Below are 18,016 nucleotides of genomic sequence, written 5' to 3' on the forward strand. Positions count from 1 at the left end.
AAACCTTTGATAGTCCAAGAGTCATTCCGCAACTCTTTGAAGTATCACTCAATCCACATCTTGTTTCATCATCACAATCCGTTGGAGAGTAGTCAGGGACGTGATCCTCACACCTAGGATCATATCAAGTGGTATCAGAGCAGATCTCCATCAAAAGGTTGTGTTTTTCCAGTTCTGCAACTTTTAGACTTTTCATATTCTGTTCTCAGATCTGTTCTAAAGTCTAGATCTTGTTAGAATCTTGTTTGTTAATGTCAGATCTGTCTAGAACAAGTGTTGAACTTGCTAAATAATCTGATTAAGATTTCGAAATTGCTAAGAAAAAAAAATTAGGGTTCTTCATAAAAGTTTTTGAATCTGTCTCAGTTTCTGTGTTTTCTGTTATTTTCTGTTTCTATGATCTCTTTTACTGGTTTTGTGCTTTAAAATTCAACAGGAACCATGGGAGACGAGGACAATAGGAATAATGGAATGGATCAACTGTTACTTGATGCTTTGACTGCACGCATGACTACTTTGATGGATCAGAGACTAGAACACTTCAGGGCTGAGGTTGTGCACTCAGATCGTGAGAGACCTAGAAGGACTTCAGATCGATCTGCTACAGAAAGTTACTATAGCCATTCAAACCGATCCATTGGTACTAGAAGAAGGAGGCGTGACCAGGAAGAAAGGCCAAAAACCAGTGATCCTCTTGGTGGTCTGAAACTGAAAATTCCTGAGTTTAAAGGCACTGCTGATCCAGAAGAATACTTAGAGTGGGAAAAGAAGATTGAACTCGTGTTCAATTGCAGAGACTACACTGCAGAGTATAAAATGAAACTTGCTCCTACTGAGTTCAAGGAGTATGCTTTAAGTTGGTGGGATAACTTGGTTACAGCAAGAAGAAGAGCTGGAGATTTTCCTGTTGAAACCTGGAACCAGATGAAGGTAATCATGAGGAAGAGATTTGTACCGAGCCACTACCACAGAGAGTTGCATTTCAAGCTCAGAACACTGTCTCAAGGAAGTAGATCAGTTGAGGAATATTATAAGGAAATGGAAACCCTTATGCTGAGAGCTGACATACAAGAAGACAGAGAAGCAACAATGGCCAGATTCATGGGTGGTCTAAACAGAGACATCATGGACAGACTTGAAGTTCACCACTACGTTGAGATGGAAGAGCTTCTGCACAAGGCGATTATGTTTGAACAGCAGTTAAAAAGAAGAAGTTACAAGTCTAGCTATGGAGCCAGCAAACCACACTACCAGAAGGACGAAAAGACCAGAGAATCCAGACCATTCTCCAAGCCTAAAGTGGAGGAACAAAGTGTTAAAGGAAAGGAAGTAGCCACTGCATCCAAATCCAGAGACATACAGTGCTACAAGTGTAAAGGATATGGACACTATGCCAGTAGCTGCTCCAACAAAAGGGTAATACTCATCAGAGAAAATGGTGACATTGAATCCGAGGAAGAGGTATCTGAGTCTGAAGAAGAAAGGGTGGAAATGCCAACTCGTGGAGAGTTACTTGTTACTAGAAGAACACTGAATCTTCAAGCCAAGACTGATGGAAATGAGCAGAGAGAGAATCTGTTTCACACTCGCTGTATGGTTCACGGGAAGGTTTGCAGCTTGGTTATAGATGGAGGAAGTTGTACCAATGTTGCAAGTGAAACCATGGTGGAGAAACTTGGTCTGAAGGTCATAAAAAGACCAACAGCTTACAAGTTGCAATGGCTTAATGATGAAGGAGAGCTAGAGGTGAAGCACCAAGTTAAGGTACCATTGTCTATTGGGAAGTATGAGGAAGAGATACTGTGTGATGTCTTACCAATGGATGCTGGACACATACTGCTTGGAAGACCTTGGCAATCCGACAGAAGAACACTTCATGATGGGTTCACAAACAGATACTCATTTGAGTACAAGGGGAAGAAGACTGTTTTGGTTCCTTTAACACCGCAGGAAGTTCATCTAGATCAGATAGCCTTGAAGAAGAACAGAGCGTCATCAGAATCTAAGAAAAAGCAGCAGGCTAATATATTGCTTCAACCAAAGGGAAGTTCTTTACCTCACTTGCTGATTGTTTTTAAAGAATGTTTACACATAACAAAGCCAGTGCAGGATCTTCCTAGCAAGATACAATTTCTTTTGCAGGAATTCAAAGATGTTTTTCCAGAAGAAGCTCCACAAGGACTGCCACCTATCAGAGGAATAGAGCATCAAATCGATTTTATTCCAGGAGCTTCTCTTCCAAACAAACCAGCCTATAGAACCAATCCTCTGGAGACCAAAGAGCTACAGCAACGAGTCACTGAGCTTATGGATAAAGGTCATATTCGTGAGAGCATGAGCCCATGTGCAGTTCCTGTTGAGATGAAGCGTAGAAGCATAAGAGTAATCAGAGGAGAAGAAGAGATTCAAATGATACAAGGAAGTGGTGTTACCTTGGAACACAAGTATGGTCGTACAACTTGTGAGACAAGGCAACACTACAACTTGTAAACGAGACTTGAACAGCAAGAAGATCCTTCCCAAGTCGCCTCTGATGTGTTTGAAAGAAGAGAGAGACGTTGGAGAGTAAAGACAAGAAGGAGGATGTCGGCAAGAGTTTAATAATGTTTTCACTCTTGCCTTGGAGCCGTTCATGAGAGGTCGCTATCCAAGACCAGGCGACTCTCTCTCTCTCTCATTTGTTTATGTGTTTCTCCTTTGTTCTCTTATGCTCAGAATGTCGATATATCTATGTTGTATGTGAACCATTTGTAGTCAAGTGAAGAGAAACAATGAAACCACTTCACTAAACTCTCTCTCGGATTCTCTCAATCTCACTCTCTTAGTTACTCATTCTCATCAATCTTCACTCTTAATCTTTAATTCTTACATGGTATCAGAGCTCTCTTGCTCTTGAGACCTTAATTCCTTTTTCACTTCCGCATAATCTCTGTTCTTAACTTTCCTTTTTTAGCAAAATTTCTTTGTGTTCTTGAGTGTTCTTCACTTACCACTCCAGAATTTGCCAAAAATGGAAAAGTCATCCAAAGTCTCCATTCCGGTTACACTCACTGGTGTAAACTATCTCTTGTGGTCTAGGCTTGTTAAAACAGCCTTGGGAGGAAGAGGTCTCTGTTCTCACATAACAGAAGACAAGCCCTCTAAAGAGACTGTCCAAGGAGGGGACAGTACTGAAGTTGTGGTTGCTACCGAAGACAAGTGGGATCAGGAGGATCTCTTGGTGTTGTCTATCATCCAAAGCAGCCTTGACGCACCAATCCTGGAAGCTTACTCTTACTGTGAGACTCCCAAAGAGTTGTGGAACACTCTTCAGAAGGTGTATGGCAACATATCAAACTTGAGTAGAGTGTTTGAGGTCAAGAGGGCCATTAGCTCACTCCACCAAGAAGACATGGATTTCAACCAGCATTTCGGCAAGTTCCGAGCCTTGTGGGCTGAGTTGGAGATGCTGAGGCCATGTACTGTGGACCCAAGCATACTTAAAGACCGGAGAGAAGAAGACAAGGTGTTTGCCTTGCTCCTCACCATGAACCCCGGTTACAACGACCTCATTAAACACTTGCTGAGGGCCGAGAAGCTACCAACCTTGGAAGAAGTATGCTCTCAAATCCAGAAGGAACAAGGGTCGGTGGGACTCTTTGGAGGTAAAGGAGAGCTTGTGTTGGTGAACCAAGCTGAAGGCACAGCAAACAAGGGTCAGTACAAGCCGGAGGACAAGAAAGTGTGGGTTTGTGACCATTGCAAGAAGAAAGGGCATGGCAAGGACAAGTGCTGGATCCTCCACCCTCACCTCAAGCCAATGAAGTTCAGGACTCCTCACAATGATGCAAGAGCCAACTACTCTGGTGAGATGGGTGAACCAAGCACCCCAAACACCACACGAGCTATCACAAACACCAATCCAGCTGGTGAAGGCAAAGCGCTTGTATCAAGCAACTCCAGTACCTTGAGAATCACTCCTGATGATACCATCAAGAGATCTGACATTGAGGCTCTCATCAGGGCTCTCAAGGACCACTCTGGTAACATCTTTGGTACCTCTTTACATGCTACTAATATTGACTATTCCTTGAATGCGATCGCTAGCTCTAAAATGAACAAACCTTTAGTGATTGATTCAGGGGCCAGTCATCATATGATAAGTGATCTAGGGTTGATTAAAAATATTGTTCCTGCCCTAGGAAATGTGTGTGTAGCTAATGGAGAGTTGGTTCCTATTAAAGGGGTGGGTGATCTTAGGATATTTGAAAAAGACTCTAAAGCCTTTTATATGCCTAGTTTCACTTCCAACTTGTTATCTGTAAAAAGGGTTGCCACTGATTTAAATTGCCATGTTACCTTCACTCCTAATGATGTTTTGTTTCAGGATATTGAAACTAGTAGGTTGCTTGGCAAAGGTGTAACCAAGGGAGACTTGTACTTGCTTGAAGACACTAAGCTTGCTTCCGATTTATCTCTTGCTTTAAATTCATGTTTTAATTTCCCTAAAGATGTAATGTGGCATGCTAGATTAGGTCATCCTCACTCTCGTGCTTTGAACATCATGTTGCCTAGTATTTCCTTTCAAAAAGATTGTGAAGCTTGTATCTTAGGAAAGCATTGTAAAACTGTGTTCCCTAAATCGAGTACTATCTATGAATGTGCCTTTGATTTAATTCACTCTGATGTTTGGACTGCACCATGCGCATCTAGGGAGTTTCATAAATATTTTGTGACATTCATAGATGAGAAAACCAAGTATACTTGGATCACCTTGCTTCAATCAAAGGATAGGGTGTTAGATGCGTTTATAAATTTTCAAAATTATGTGTCTAACCATTACAATGCCAAGATAAAAATTTTGAGATCAGATAATGGTGGGGAATACACAAGCACCGCATTTAAACAACACCTATCCAAGCATGGAGTGATCCATCAAACAAGCTGTCCATACACTCCACAACAAAATGGAGTGGCTGAGAGAAAGAATAGGCACCTTATGGAGGTTGCTAGGAGTATGATGTTCCACATGAATGTGCCCAAGAGGTTTTGGGGCGATGCAGTGATGACAGCATGCTACCTGATCAACAAGATACCAACCAAAATCTTGCAAGATCAGTCACCACATGAGGTATTAAACAAATATCGTCCATCTATAGATCACCTTCGGGTATTTGGGTGTGTGTGCTTTGTTTTGATTCCAGGACAACAAAGAAACAAGCTGGAACCAAAGAGCACCAGAGCCATGTTTATAGGCTACTCTCCTCACCAAAAAGGATATAAGTGCTATGTGCCAGATACCAAGAGGGTTCTAGTATCCAGGGATGTGAGGTTTGTTGAGTCCAAAGGCTACTATGCAGAAAAGAGTTGGGATGAAGTAAAAGACTTGTCTCAATCAGCATCAGATAGGGCCGAGAACTTGAGAAGAGTTATGAGGGGCATTGGCATCAGTATACCAGGAGGGAATACAACAGCTGAGTCAAGCCCTCATCAGGAGGGTTCCACAAGCAATAGAGACCAGGAGGGTCCTAGTAATGAAGCTGCTGCGGATGCTCCTCTTGATCCTGAGGGGGGGAAGGTAACTGAGATACAACCACAAAGCTCAGTTTCTCATGATCAAGCAGAGCAACCAGAAGGATCAGTGGGTAGCAGAGATCAGATGGATAATGAGGCTACAACACTAGAAGAACCAGCTCAAGCGCAACCACCAAGAAGAAGTGAGAGGATCAGACGCCCGCCAACAGATTGGGTGAATACAAGAGTGTATTTCAACTCACAAGCCGTGGCTCATCCCATCCAAGCCACATGCTCTCTAGCTCAGTTTCCCGAGAACCACCAAGTCTTTATGGCAAATGTGGATCAAGAATTCATTCCGAGAAGCTATAAAGAAGCCATGGAGATAGATGAATGGAGAGAGTCTGTGGAGGATGAGATGGGGGCTATGGAGAAGAATGGAACCTTCTTTGAGAGTGAACTTCCCAAAGGCAAGAAGGCAGTGACCAGCATGCTTTTGTTCACAATCAAGTATCTAGCTAATGGGAAACCTGAAAGGAAGAAGACCAGGCTAGTAGCAAGAGGCTACACCCAAGTGTATGGTGAGGATTATCTAGAAACGTTTGCTCCAGTAGCAAAGTTACACACCATAAGGGTTGTGCTCTCCCTTGCTGTGAATTTGGAATGGGATCTTTGGCAAATGGATGTCAAGAATGCATTCTTACAAGGAGAACTAGAAGATGAAGTATACATGCGCCCACCACCTGGAATGGAAAGCATGGTCAAACCTGGCAATGTTTTGAGACTGAGGAAAGCAATATATGGGCTGAAGCAATCCCCAAGAGCCTGGTATCACAAGCTGAGCTCAACACTGAATGGAAGGGGCTTTGTAAAATCTGAGGCTGATCACACCTTGTTCACTCTGACCAGCAAGCAAGGGATCATTGTTATACTCATCTATGTAGATGATATAATCATCACAGGCAGTAACAAAGAAGGGATCAGCTCAACCAAAGCATTTCTTAAAGCAACATTCGACATCAAGGACTTGGGAGAGCTCAAGTACTTCCTAGGGATTGAGATTTGCAGATCTAAGGAAGGGCTGTTCCTATCTCAAAGAAAATACACTTTGGATCTGTTAAAACAAGCTGGTGATCTTGACAGTAGAGCTGCTAAAACACCACTAGAAGAAGGATACAAGGTGATGCGTGAGGGGGAGATAGAAGATAAGCCATATGGAGATGTCAGGAACTATAGGAAAATGGTGGGAAAGCTCATCTATCTAACCATTACAAGACCGGATGTATGCTTTGCTGTGAACCAAGTCAGTCAGCACATGCAAGCGCCAAAGATGCACCATTGGAACATGGTGGAAAGGATTCTGAGATACCTAAGAGAGGCACCAGGACAAGGAGTATGGCTAGGGTGTAACAAGAGCACTGAGATAGTGGGGTACTGTGATGCAGATTGGGCTGGAGACAGAGTGGACAGGAGGTCTACTACTGGATATTGTACCTTCATAGGAGGCAACTTAGTCACTTGGAAGAGCAAGAAGCAGAAGATAGTCTCATGCTCTAGTGCAGAAGCTGAGTATAGAGCAATGAGGAAACTCACCAGTGAGTTAATCTGGATGAAGAACCTGCTAAGGGATTTGGGAATTGAAAGCAAAGATCCCATCACAATGCATTGTGATAACCAGGCAGCCATCCATATAGCCTCCAACAATGTGTTCCATGAAAGAACCAAACACATTGAAGTTGATTGCCATAAAGTCAGACAAGCAGTGGAGCAACGCATCATACTGCCATGTTACACCAGAAGTGAAGAGCAACTGGCAGACATCTTCACCAAAGCTGCAAGACGAAAGGTCTGTGAGTTCATCCATTCAAAGCTTGGACTCATAGACATATCATCTCACTGATTCTCTCCTTCATGAAGTGTTCTACTCTTTTTCCTTGGCGTGGTTTTTGTCCCATGAGGTTTTACCATGCTAAGGTTTTAATGAGGGAATGCTTCATGACTTCCAAGCTTGACTTGTTTCACATGGTCAAGCTTGAGGGGGAGTGTTGAGATGAAGCGTAGAAGCATAAGAGTAATCAGAGGAGAAGAAGAGATTCAAATGATACAAGGAAGTGGTGTTACCTTGGAACACAAGTATGGTCGTACAACTTGTGAGACAAGGCAACACTACAACTTGTAAACGAGACTTGAACAGCAAGAAGATCCTTCCCAAGTCGCCTCTGATGTGTTTGAAAGAAGAGAGAGACGTTGGAGAGTAAAGACAAGAAGGAGGATGTCGGCAAGAGTTTAATAATGTTTTCACTCTTGCCTTGGAGCCGTTCATGAGAGGTCGCTATCCAAGACCAGGCGACTCTCTCTCTCTCTCATTTGTTTATGTGTTTCTCCTTTGTTCTCTTATGCTCAGAATGTCGATATATCTATGTTGTATGTGAACCATTTGTAGTCAAGTGAAGAGAAACAATGAAACCACTTCACTAAACTCTCTCTCGGATTCTCTCAATCTCACTCTCTTAGTTACTCATTCTCATCAATCTTCACTCTTAATCTTTAATTCTTACAGTTCCAGTCTTACTTGTACCAAAGAAAGATGGTAGCTGGAGAATGTGTGTCGATTGCAGAGCCATCAACAATATCACTGTAAAGTATCGATATCCCATTCCTAGATTAGATGATATGCTTGATGAGTTGCATGGTTCTAGCATCTGTTCTAAGGTTGATTTAAAAAGTGGGTATCACCAAATTAGAATGAAAGAGGGTGATGAGTGGAAAACTGCTTTTAAAACGAAGCAGGGGCTATATGAATGGTTAGTGATGCCATTTGGGCTGACTAATGCGCCTAGTACTTTCATGAGGTTAATGAACCATGTTCTTAGATCATTTATAGGTCATTTTGTTGTGGTTTACTTTGATGACATTTTGATCTACAGCAAGAACTTGGATGAGCATGTTGAGCATCTTAGAAAGGTTCTAGAAGTGCTTAGGAAGGAATCCTTGTTTGCTAATTTAAAGAAATGTACTTTTGGAGCAGATAACCTTGTCTTTTTAGGTTTTGTTGTGAGTGCAGATGGAATCAAGGTTGATGAAGAAAAGATCAAAGCTATCAAAGAATGGCCAAGCCCAAAGACAGTTGGTGAAGTGAGAAGCTTCCATGGTCTAGCCGGATTCTACAGAAAATTTGTCAAGGATTTTAGTACTGTGGCTGCACCACTGACTGAAGTAATCAAGAAAAACGTTGGGTTCAAGTGGGAACAATTCCAAGAAGAAGCATTCCAAGCCTTGAAAGAGAAACTCACCAATTCACCAGTTCTTTCTCTCCCTGACTTTTCTAAAACATTTGAAATAGAATGTGATGCTTCTGGTATTGGTGTAGGTGCTGTACTTATGCAGGAAAAGAAACCTATAGCTTTTTTTAGTGAAAAGCTTGGAGGGGCTACTCTGAACTATCCAACGTATGACAAAGAGCTCTATGCGCTTGTGAGGGCTTTGCAAACATGGCAACACTATCTCTGGCCTAAGGAGTTCGTCATCCACACTGATCATGAGTCTCTAAAGCATCTCAAGGGACAACAGAAACTAAACAAGAGACATGCTAGATGGATCGAATTCATTGAAACCTTTCCTTATGTGATCAAATACAAGAAAGGTAAGGAAAACATAGTTGCTGATGCACTATCTCGAAGGTATGTTCTCTTGAACACTCTTGAAACGAAATTACTTGGATTTGAGCATATCAAAACTTTATATGCCACTGATTCTGATTTTAAAGATATATATGCTTCTTGTGAGAAGTTTGGTCGTGGTAAATACTTCAAGGATGATGGTTTTCTCTTCTTTGAAAATAGACTATGTGTGCCTAACTCTTCTTTGAGAGATTTGTTTGTCAAGGAAGCTCACGCAGGTGGACTTGGAGGGCATTTTGGCGTGGCTAAGACACTGAACGTAATGCAGGATCACTTCTATTGGCCACACATGAGGAGAGATGTAGAAAAAGCTTGTGAAAGGTGTGTCACTTGCAAACAGGCTAAGTCCAAAGTCCAAAGCCACGGTCTGTATACTCCTTTACCCATTCCTTTGCATCCATGGCATGACATTTCAATGGATTTTGTTGTTGGATTACCTAGGACTAAGACTGGAAAGGATTCTGTGTTTGTAGTCGTTGATAGGTTTTCTAAAATGGCTCATTTTATTCCATGTCATAAGACTGACGATGCTGTGAATGTTGCTAATATGTTCTTTAAAGAAATTGTTAGACTTCATGGAATGCCTAGGACAATTGTTTCTGATAGAGACACCAAGTTTCTTAGCTTCTTTTGGAAAACCTTGTGGTCTAAGTTAGGAACTAAGCTGTGTTTCTCTACTACTTGTCATCCACAGTCTGATGGACAAACTGAAGTTGTCAATAGAACATTGTCTACCTTGCTATGATTTCTAGAGATCTAGTGTAGTAATAGAGATTAGAGAAGAGATTAGAGAGATTAAGAAGAGATTTGAGTAAAGAAAAGACTAATCCGAGACAAAGAGACTAAGAACCATTCTTAAAATGTCTAAGAGACTTTCATTGCTTGCTTAATCTTAATGAGAGAGAGTTTACAATATATATAGGAAGAACTAATGAGGGTTTGCGACAAGGTAAAGTGGTCTGATCACTATTCAAAGCATGTAGAGTCAAGAGGAGGATGGCGCGCCTGGTTTGAATACTTGGACCACATTGCACACACGCTTGATGCCAAAGGTATCTTGACTAGATACCTTTGCCTTTCCAGCCTGTCACAGCGCGCCTCCTTTATCTTTAAACGGTCACAAGCTCTCACACCAAACCCTTCTTCTGGTAAAGAGTGTTTGGATCATCTATGCACTCTTCTTCTCGATTTACCTTCATGCTTCAGTAACTATCTTTCTTACCACAGTAACTTTCCTTTTTACTGTAATAGTAAATAGTAACTTTCTCAACTTCAACCCCAAACTCTTTCTTCTCTTCTTCTTCATATTATAAACACTTCATCTCAACACTCCCCCCAAGCTTGACCTTGTAGAACAAGTCAAGCTTGGAATGCCATGAGATCTTCCTCATTAAAAACCTCACCAAGGAAAACCCATTGGGACAAAACCTTGATGAGGGAAAAAGAGTGAAGACCTCACAGCAAGGGGATCAGCTTCTCTTACTCAGATCAATGAGGCCCAGCCTGATGTGGATGGACTCCATTGTCTTCTGCCTCGCAGCCTTGGTGAACACATCAGCCAACTGATCCTCACTTCTGGTGTAACATGGCAAGATCACACCAAGTACTATCATCTGTCTGACCTTAAGACAATCAACCTCTATGTGCTTGGTTCTCTCATGGAACACCGAGTTGGTTGCAATGTGGATAGCTGCTTGGTTATCACAATGCATAGTCATTGGTGTAGCTTGATCAATCTCTAAGTGCTTCAGAATCCCCTTGATCCACACAAGTTCATTGGTTAGCTTCAGCATGGCTCTATACTCGGCTTCAGCACTGGAGCATGAGACCACCTTCTGCTTCTTACTCTTCCAAGTAACTAAGTTCCCACCAATGAAAGTGCAATAGCCAGTGGTTGATCTTCTATCAGCTCTATCTCCTGCCCAATCAGCATCACAATAGCCCACCACTTCTGTACTCTTGTTGCAACCCATCCAAACACCAAGACCTTGAGTTCCATTTAGATACATCAATAGCCTCTCCACCATTCTCCAATGGTGTTCTTTTGGAACTTGCATATGTTGGCTCACCTGATTCACAGCAAAACAAATGTCAGGCCGTGTAATTGTCAAGTAGATTAACTTACCTACAAGCTTTCTATAAAGCTTTGGATCATGGAATGGCTTGCTATCTTCAAGCTCCCCCTCACGTGGAACCTTATACCCATCCTCCATGGGCATCTTAGCTACTTTGCCTCCATATGCACCTGCATCTTTCAAAAGATCAAGCGTATATTTTCTTTGAGAGATGAATAACCCTTCCTTAGCTCTACACAACTCAATGCCAAGGAAGTACTTCATCTCTCCTAAGTCTTTAATCTCAAACACAGATTTGAGAAACTCCTTGGTTGCCTTGATACCTGCTTTGTCAGAGCCAGTGATGATAATGTCATCTACATACACAAGGATTACAATGATACCTGAAGGAGTAACAAGTGTGAACAGAGTGTGATCAAGTTCGGACTTCCTGAACCCTCTTCCATTCAATGTTGTGCTCAGTTTGTGATACCAAGCTCTAGGAGATTGTTTGAGACCATAGATTGCCTTCTTTAGCCTCAACACATTTCCCTTCTTTACCAAGTGCTCAAGACCAGGAGGTGGTAACATGTAGACTTCATCTTCTAGTTCTCCTTGTAGAAAAGCATTCTTCACATCCATTTGCCAAAGATCCCATTCAAGATTCACTGCCAAAGATAGCACTATCCGAATGGTATGTAGCTTGGCAACTGGTGCAAATGTATCAATGTAGTCTTCTCCATAGGTTTGAGTAAACCCTCTTGCCACCAATCTTGTCTTGCGCCTATCTATCTTCCCATTTGGAAGATACTTGATTGTGAAGATCCATTTACTAGACACTGCTCTCTTTCCTTTTGGTAGTGCACTCTCATACCATGTATCATTCTTGATCATGGCATCTGCCTCAGCATTAACTGAATCTCTCCACTCTTGTATTAGCATAGCTTCCTCATAGCTCCTTGGAACATAACTCTCATCCAAACTGACTTGAAAGGCACAATGCTCTTCCGGATAATGAGCAAAGGAGCATACAGCTTGAGAAGGATGCTCCACAGCTTGGGCATTGTAGTACACTCTTGTGTTTACCCAACTGGAAGGATCCTTCCTTAGCCGTGTGCTTCTCCTTAGAACTGGTTCATCCTGCACTTGCACCTCTTCTTGTATACTTGCTTCCTCTTGTGCATCATCACTACTAACTCTTTGCTCTTCTTGCTGACTTACTTCAGCTCCACCTTCTTGATCAGTGGTTTCCACACCTTGATCATGTGAGTCAGAGCTCTCTTCTTGACTCCTAGAACTCTCTTCCCCTCCTTGGTTAAGAGAGCTTGCTTCATTTCCCCCCTCATGGTCAAGGTGAGGGATCCGATCATCACTTGCCCTTGGTACACTTCTAGGTGCACTTCCTCCACCTTGCTGCTCTTGAGTCATATTGATCCCAAGTTTCTCCAGCATAGCTCTCAAAGTAGCAGCTCGATCTGATGTGAGGTCTTTTAAATCTTCTTGGTTCTTCTCCTCATAGTACCCTCTTTCCTCAATAAACTTCACCTCCCGAGATACTGTCACTCTCCTAGTGTCTTGATCATAGCACTTGTATCCTTTCTGGCTTGTGGAGTATCCAATAAACATTGCTTTTGTGCTTCTCGGTTGTAGCTTGTTTCTCATCTCTCCTGGTACCATCACATAGCACAAGCACCCAAAGACCTTCAAGTGATCCAGTACTGGCTTATACTTGTTCAGGACTTCAAATGGTGATTGCCCATGCAACACAAGAGTAGGAGTCCTGTTGATCAGATAACAAGCAGTAACTACAGCATCACTCCAAAACCTTTTAGGTACATTTGCTTGAAACATCAAGGATCTGGCGACTTCCATCAGGTGCCTATTCTTCCTTTCAGCAACACCATTTTGCTGAGGAGTGTAAGGACAGCTCGTTTGGTGAAGTATCCCATGTTGTGATAGATGTTGCTTGAATGCGTGACTTGTGTACTCTCCTCCATTATCAGACCTGAAAATCTTAATCCTGGCTTGATAATGGTTAGTTACATAAGCTTGAAAATTTCTAAATGCATCAAGCACCCTATCTTTGGTTGGAATTAAGGTTAACCAGGTGTATTTGGATTTTTCATCAATGAAAGAGACATAATACTTCTGATTTTCCCTAGACAAGCATGGAGCAGTCCACACATCAGAATGAATAAGATCAAAACACTTTTCATAAACAGTAGACGATTTGGGAAAAACAGTTTTACAATGCTTGCCTAAAATACAAGCTTCACAATCATTGTTCTCAAAAGAAACACCTGGCACCATCAGTTTTAAAGCCTTATTATGAGGGTGTCCTAGTCTAGCATGCCACAATGCATTCTTGCTTAGACTAGTAGACACAGAAGAAAAAGAACAACTAAAATTTGCAATAGAAGTAAGATCTTGAAGCATGTATAACTCTCCCTTGGTTACTCCTTTGCCAAGCATCTTGCTACTTTTAATATCCTGAAACTTCACATCATTAGGACTGAAGATAACATTACAATTAAGATCAGTTGCACATCTCTTAACCGAAAGCAAGTTTGAAGTGAAATCAGGCATATAAAGAGCTTTTGACTCCTTATCAAACAGTTTAAGCATTCCTACTCCTCTAATAGGAATCTTATCACCATTAGCAATCATGACATTTCCACAAGCAGGCTCAATGTTTTTAATCAACTTAACATCACTAATCATGTGATGAGATGCACCAGAATCAATAATGAGAGGCCGAGATGCATGACAATGAGACTTAGCAAGATGAGCTAGAATGCTGGAAGGTTTGAATGGTTTGTATGCATGATCCGAGTAGTATGCATGATCAATGCTATCAATACCACACTCTTTGAGATGATTATGCATATCACAAGAGTTATCAATCAACCTATCAGTTCTAGCAATCAAGGAAGCACCATAAGAGTACCCAAAGGTGTTACCATTCTCCTTGAAGAGTTTGATGAGAGAGTCTAGGTCTGCCCTTGTCACATACTCACTGGTGTTGCTTGAACCACCAGTATAGGCCACCAGAGACTTCCCATTGTCTATCTCACGCTTCTCACCATCTTGTGCCTTGCTTGTACTAGCTCCATTTGCTCCACTGGTTCCATCCGAGAGGTGAGCTCTTGCTTCTCTATCCTTCATGAATTTAGCCGGCTTGAGATGTGGGTGAAGGATCCAACACTGGCTTTTCTTGTGTCCTTGCTTCTTGCAATGGTCACAGTTCCCATTGAACTTCCTCTCCTCATACTTTCCATGCGCAGCTTTGTTTGCTTGTGGAGTCTCCTCTTGATCCGAGTGTGATGCATGGTTAGCAAGAGAGAGTTCTCCCTTCTTTCCAAACAAACCGATAGACCCTTGTTCCTTTTGGATCCTAGCACACACTTCCTCAAGATCTGGAAGAGTGTCTTCTCTCAATAGGTGCTGGATGAGACCACCATAGGCTGGATTCAAAGTCAGCAACAACCCAAAGACCTTATCCTGCTCGCGCCTCTTGTTTAACTCATCCGCATCAACCGTGCTTGGTCTAAGCATCTCCAACTCTGACCAGAGTGATCTGAACCTCCCAAGGTGTTTGGTGAACTCCATGTCTTCTTGAACAAGTACATTGATAGCTTGCTTCACCTCAAACACCCGGCTTAAGTTGGAAGTGTTTCCATACACTTTCTTCAAAGTATCCCACAGCTCTTTGGCTGTTTCACAATAGCTGTATGCATCCAACAGACTCGGCTCCAAGGATGAATGGAGAGCTGATAGTACCATACAATCCTCTTGCTCCCACTTCTCAAGCGCATTGCCTGAACTCCCATCTCCTTCTTCTCCTTGAGTGATTAGCTTTGGAGCTTCACCCGGAGTAATATGCTTCCACAGCCCTTTGCTTCCCACAGCAGTCCTAACCATCCTAGACCAAACTAGGTAGTTGGTTCCCTTAAAAGTAACCGAGACCTTCATGTTCATGCTACCTTCCATCTCTAGCAACTTAACTCAGCAACTTGTAACAAAGACTTGATCTTTTACCTTGAACACAAACCGCTTGTAAAGACTTGAGCTTTGAGTGTGAATCTTCAAGAAAACCCTAAAGATCTTCCCTTGCAGCTCACGGTAACACACCACAAAGACTTAACACCACTTCTGAACTTGGTAAACTTCAACCGACACCTTCTTGAAGCTGGATCTCCAAGATAAACACCAACGGACACCAACACTTGTTCTTCAAAGATCTAGCTTCCGGATTCTTCAAGAACACTCAAGAACACAAGTTGCTTTTTGCGCAACCTGGCTCTGATACCATATGATTTCTAGAGATCTAGTGTAGTAATAGAGATTAGAGAAGAGATTAGAGAGATTAAGAAGAGATTTGAGTAAAGAAAAGACTAATCCGAGACAAAGAGACTAAGAACCATTCTTAAAATGTCTAAGAGACTTTCATTGCTTGCTTAATCTTAATGAGAGAGAGTTTACAATATATATAGGAAGAACTAATGAGGGTTTGCGACAAGGTAAAGTGATCTGATCACTATTCAAAGCATGTAGAGTCAAGAGGAGGATGGCGCGCCTGGTTTGAATACTTGGACCACATTGCACACACGCTTGATGCCAAAGGTATCTTGACTAGATACCTTTGCCTTTCCAGCCTGTCACAGCGCGCCTCCTTTATCTTTAAACGGTCACAAGCTCTCACACCAAACCCTTCTTCTGGTAAAGAGTGTTTGGATCATCTATGCACTCTTCTTCTCGATTTACCTTCATGCTTCAGTAACTATCTTTCTTACCACAGTAACTTTCCTTTTTACTGTAATAGTAAATAGTAACTTTCTCAACTTCAACCCCAAACTCTTTCTTCTCTTCTTCTTCATATTATAAACACTTCATCTCAACACTTGCTGCGTGCATTGATTAAAAAGAACCTTAGGACTTGGGAAGAATGTTTGCCTCATGTAGAATTTGCTTATAATCATGCTAGGCATTCTGCATCTAAGTTCTCGCCATTTGAAATTGTCTATGGTTTCAATCCTTTATCACCTTTGGATCTAATGCCTTTACCTTTGAGTGAAAGAGTTAGCTTGGATGGACAAAAGAAAGCTGAACTTGTTAAGCAGATACATGAGAAGGCCCAGATCAATATAGAAAACAAGACCAAGCTGTACGCTAAGCAAGCTAACAAGGGAAGAAAAGAGATGATCTTTGAAGAAGGAGACTTAGTTTGGATACACCTGAGGAAGGACAGATTTCCTAACGAAAGAAAATCCAAACTCATGCCTAGACTAGATGGTCCTTTCAAAGTCATCAGGAAGATCAACAACAATGCCTATCAACTCGATCTCCAAGGTAAGTATAACGTGAGCTCAAGCTTCAATGTTACTGACCTAGTTCCTTATCATGCAGATGAAACGGATTTGAGGTCAAATCCTTCTCAAGTGGGAGAGGATGATGTGATCTTGACAAGCAATGGAACTAAAGATATGGAACAGCTTGAACCAGAGCTTAAGGAAGTTGAAGAAAGAACCATGAAGCAGCTTGAACCTGAGGAAACAAATGGCAAGGACTTAGAAGTACCAGTTGGTCCAATGACTAGATCCAAGCAAGCCAGATTCAATCAAGCTTTCCATAAACTCTTATACACTATCCAGGGCAGTCTAGAGTGTGCTTATCCAACTACTCTGGTTGTGATTCAAGCCGTCTAAGACATTCATCAAGAGAGGTGTTGTGACTTGCACTCTTTTCCTTAGTTTGGTTTTGTCCCATTGGGTTTTCCAAACAAGGTTTTTAATGAGGCTTGGACACAACACTTATACGATAGCCTCTTGATGAAACCATGCCATTTCTCTTATTTTCTAGTCTATTTTCGGATTTAAAACTTGGTCTTTATTTATGTTTTCAAGGGAGCCTTTGTTTTAAGTATTTTGTGTGTTTCCAAGAAGCTGTGCATGTACAGACTTCTTGCCTATATATTATGGACGAAAATCATGAATAAAATCATCACACACTTTTTTCTTTTAAAAATTCTCTCTGAATCTTGTTTGATCAAAGCTTGTTTAAGTGTTATTCGGATCTTTGATCCTTACCTTGCAAGCAAACCTTTGATAGTCCAAGAGTCATTCCGCAACTCTTTGAAGTATCACTCAATCCACATCTTGTTTCATCATCACAATCCGTTGGAGAGTAGTCAGGGACGTGATCCTCACACCTAGGATCATATCAATGCTAGTCTTGATCATTTCAGCCACGGTAGTGATTAGGGTTTGCTTTAACTGCTCCGTCATCTCCTCTCTTAGAACTCTACTCTGTCTCACAAGCTCCGCCTCCTCATCTGACTCATTCACCATTGGTACCTGAGACAAAAGGAAACAATCAACAAGTAAGATGATCCAGAAAAATTTAAAAAGAAAACTATTTGATCAAAAGAGTAAACTTGCGTTCTAAGAAACACGATTTGAATAGATCAAACTTTTCTATAACTTTCAACACACGAAATCGAATTAGATCAAGATCAAATATAATGAAATCACTTAGATCTAACAGGATTTGTTTCAAAAACAACAGCAATAGATAGAATATGATTAGATCTAACGAAATAACACAACAAAGAACTCAGATCAATCGATGGATTCAAAAGGAGCCGAAGGGTTCTATTTGAAAAACAACAAAAGATCGAAACTTCCCTATCCAGAGCTGCTCTGATACCACTTAACACGACCCTAGGATGAACTCTGGATGATATTGGATAGATCCTTGCAAAGATGAATCAAATCTCAATCTTTCAAGGCT

The 18,016-nt window shown here is 41.6% G+C and overlaps 1 protein-coding gene across 1 annotated transcript; it reads left to right on the plus strand.

Moving 5' to 3' along the window:
• The first annotated feature begins 441 nt into the window (after positions 1-441).
• LOC130502594 (uncharacterized) lies at positions 442-17,002 on the plus strand. The gene is made up of 9 exons (XM_056997336.1): positions 442-730; positions 797-1,867; positions 2,141-2,368; positions 8,060-8,098; positions 8,540-9,177; positions 9,307-9,908; positions 16,128-16,297; positions 16,451-16,576; positions 16,634-17,002. Exons 1-9 carry the CDS (start codon positions 442-444, stop codon positions 16,930-16,932), a joined length of 3,462 nt encoding a protein of 1,153 aa, XP_056853316.1. The 3' UTR covers positions 16,933-17,002.
• The last annotated feature ends 1,014 nt before the right edge of the window (positions 17,003-18,016 follow it).

Source organism: Raphanus sativus, unplaced genomic scaffold (assembly GCF_000801105.2).
Source record: "Raphanus sativus cultivar WK10039 unplaced genomic scaffold, ASM80110v3 Scaffold0597, whole genome shotgun sequence".
Taxonomy (NCBI): Eukaryota; Viridiplantae; Streptophyta; class Magnoliopsida; order Brassicales; family Brassicaceae; genus Raphanus; species Raphanus sativus.

Coding starts and splice junctions, on each gene's coding strand:
- LOC130502594 (XM_056997336.1), top strand. CDS start 442: ATGGGAGACGAGGACAATAGGAATAATGGAATGGATCAACTGTTACTT. Junction 731..796: donor GAAAATTCCTGAGTTTAAAG/GCACTGCTGATC, acceptor TCAATTGCAGAG/ACTACACTGCAGAGTATAAA. Junction 2,369..8,059: donor AGTTCCTGTTGAGATGAAGC/GTAGAAGCATAA, acceptor TTACAGTTCCAG/TCTTACTTGTACCAAAGAAA.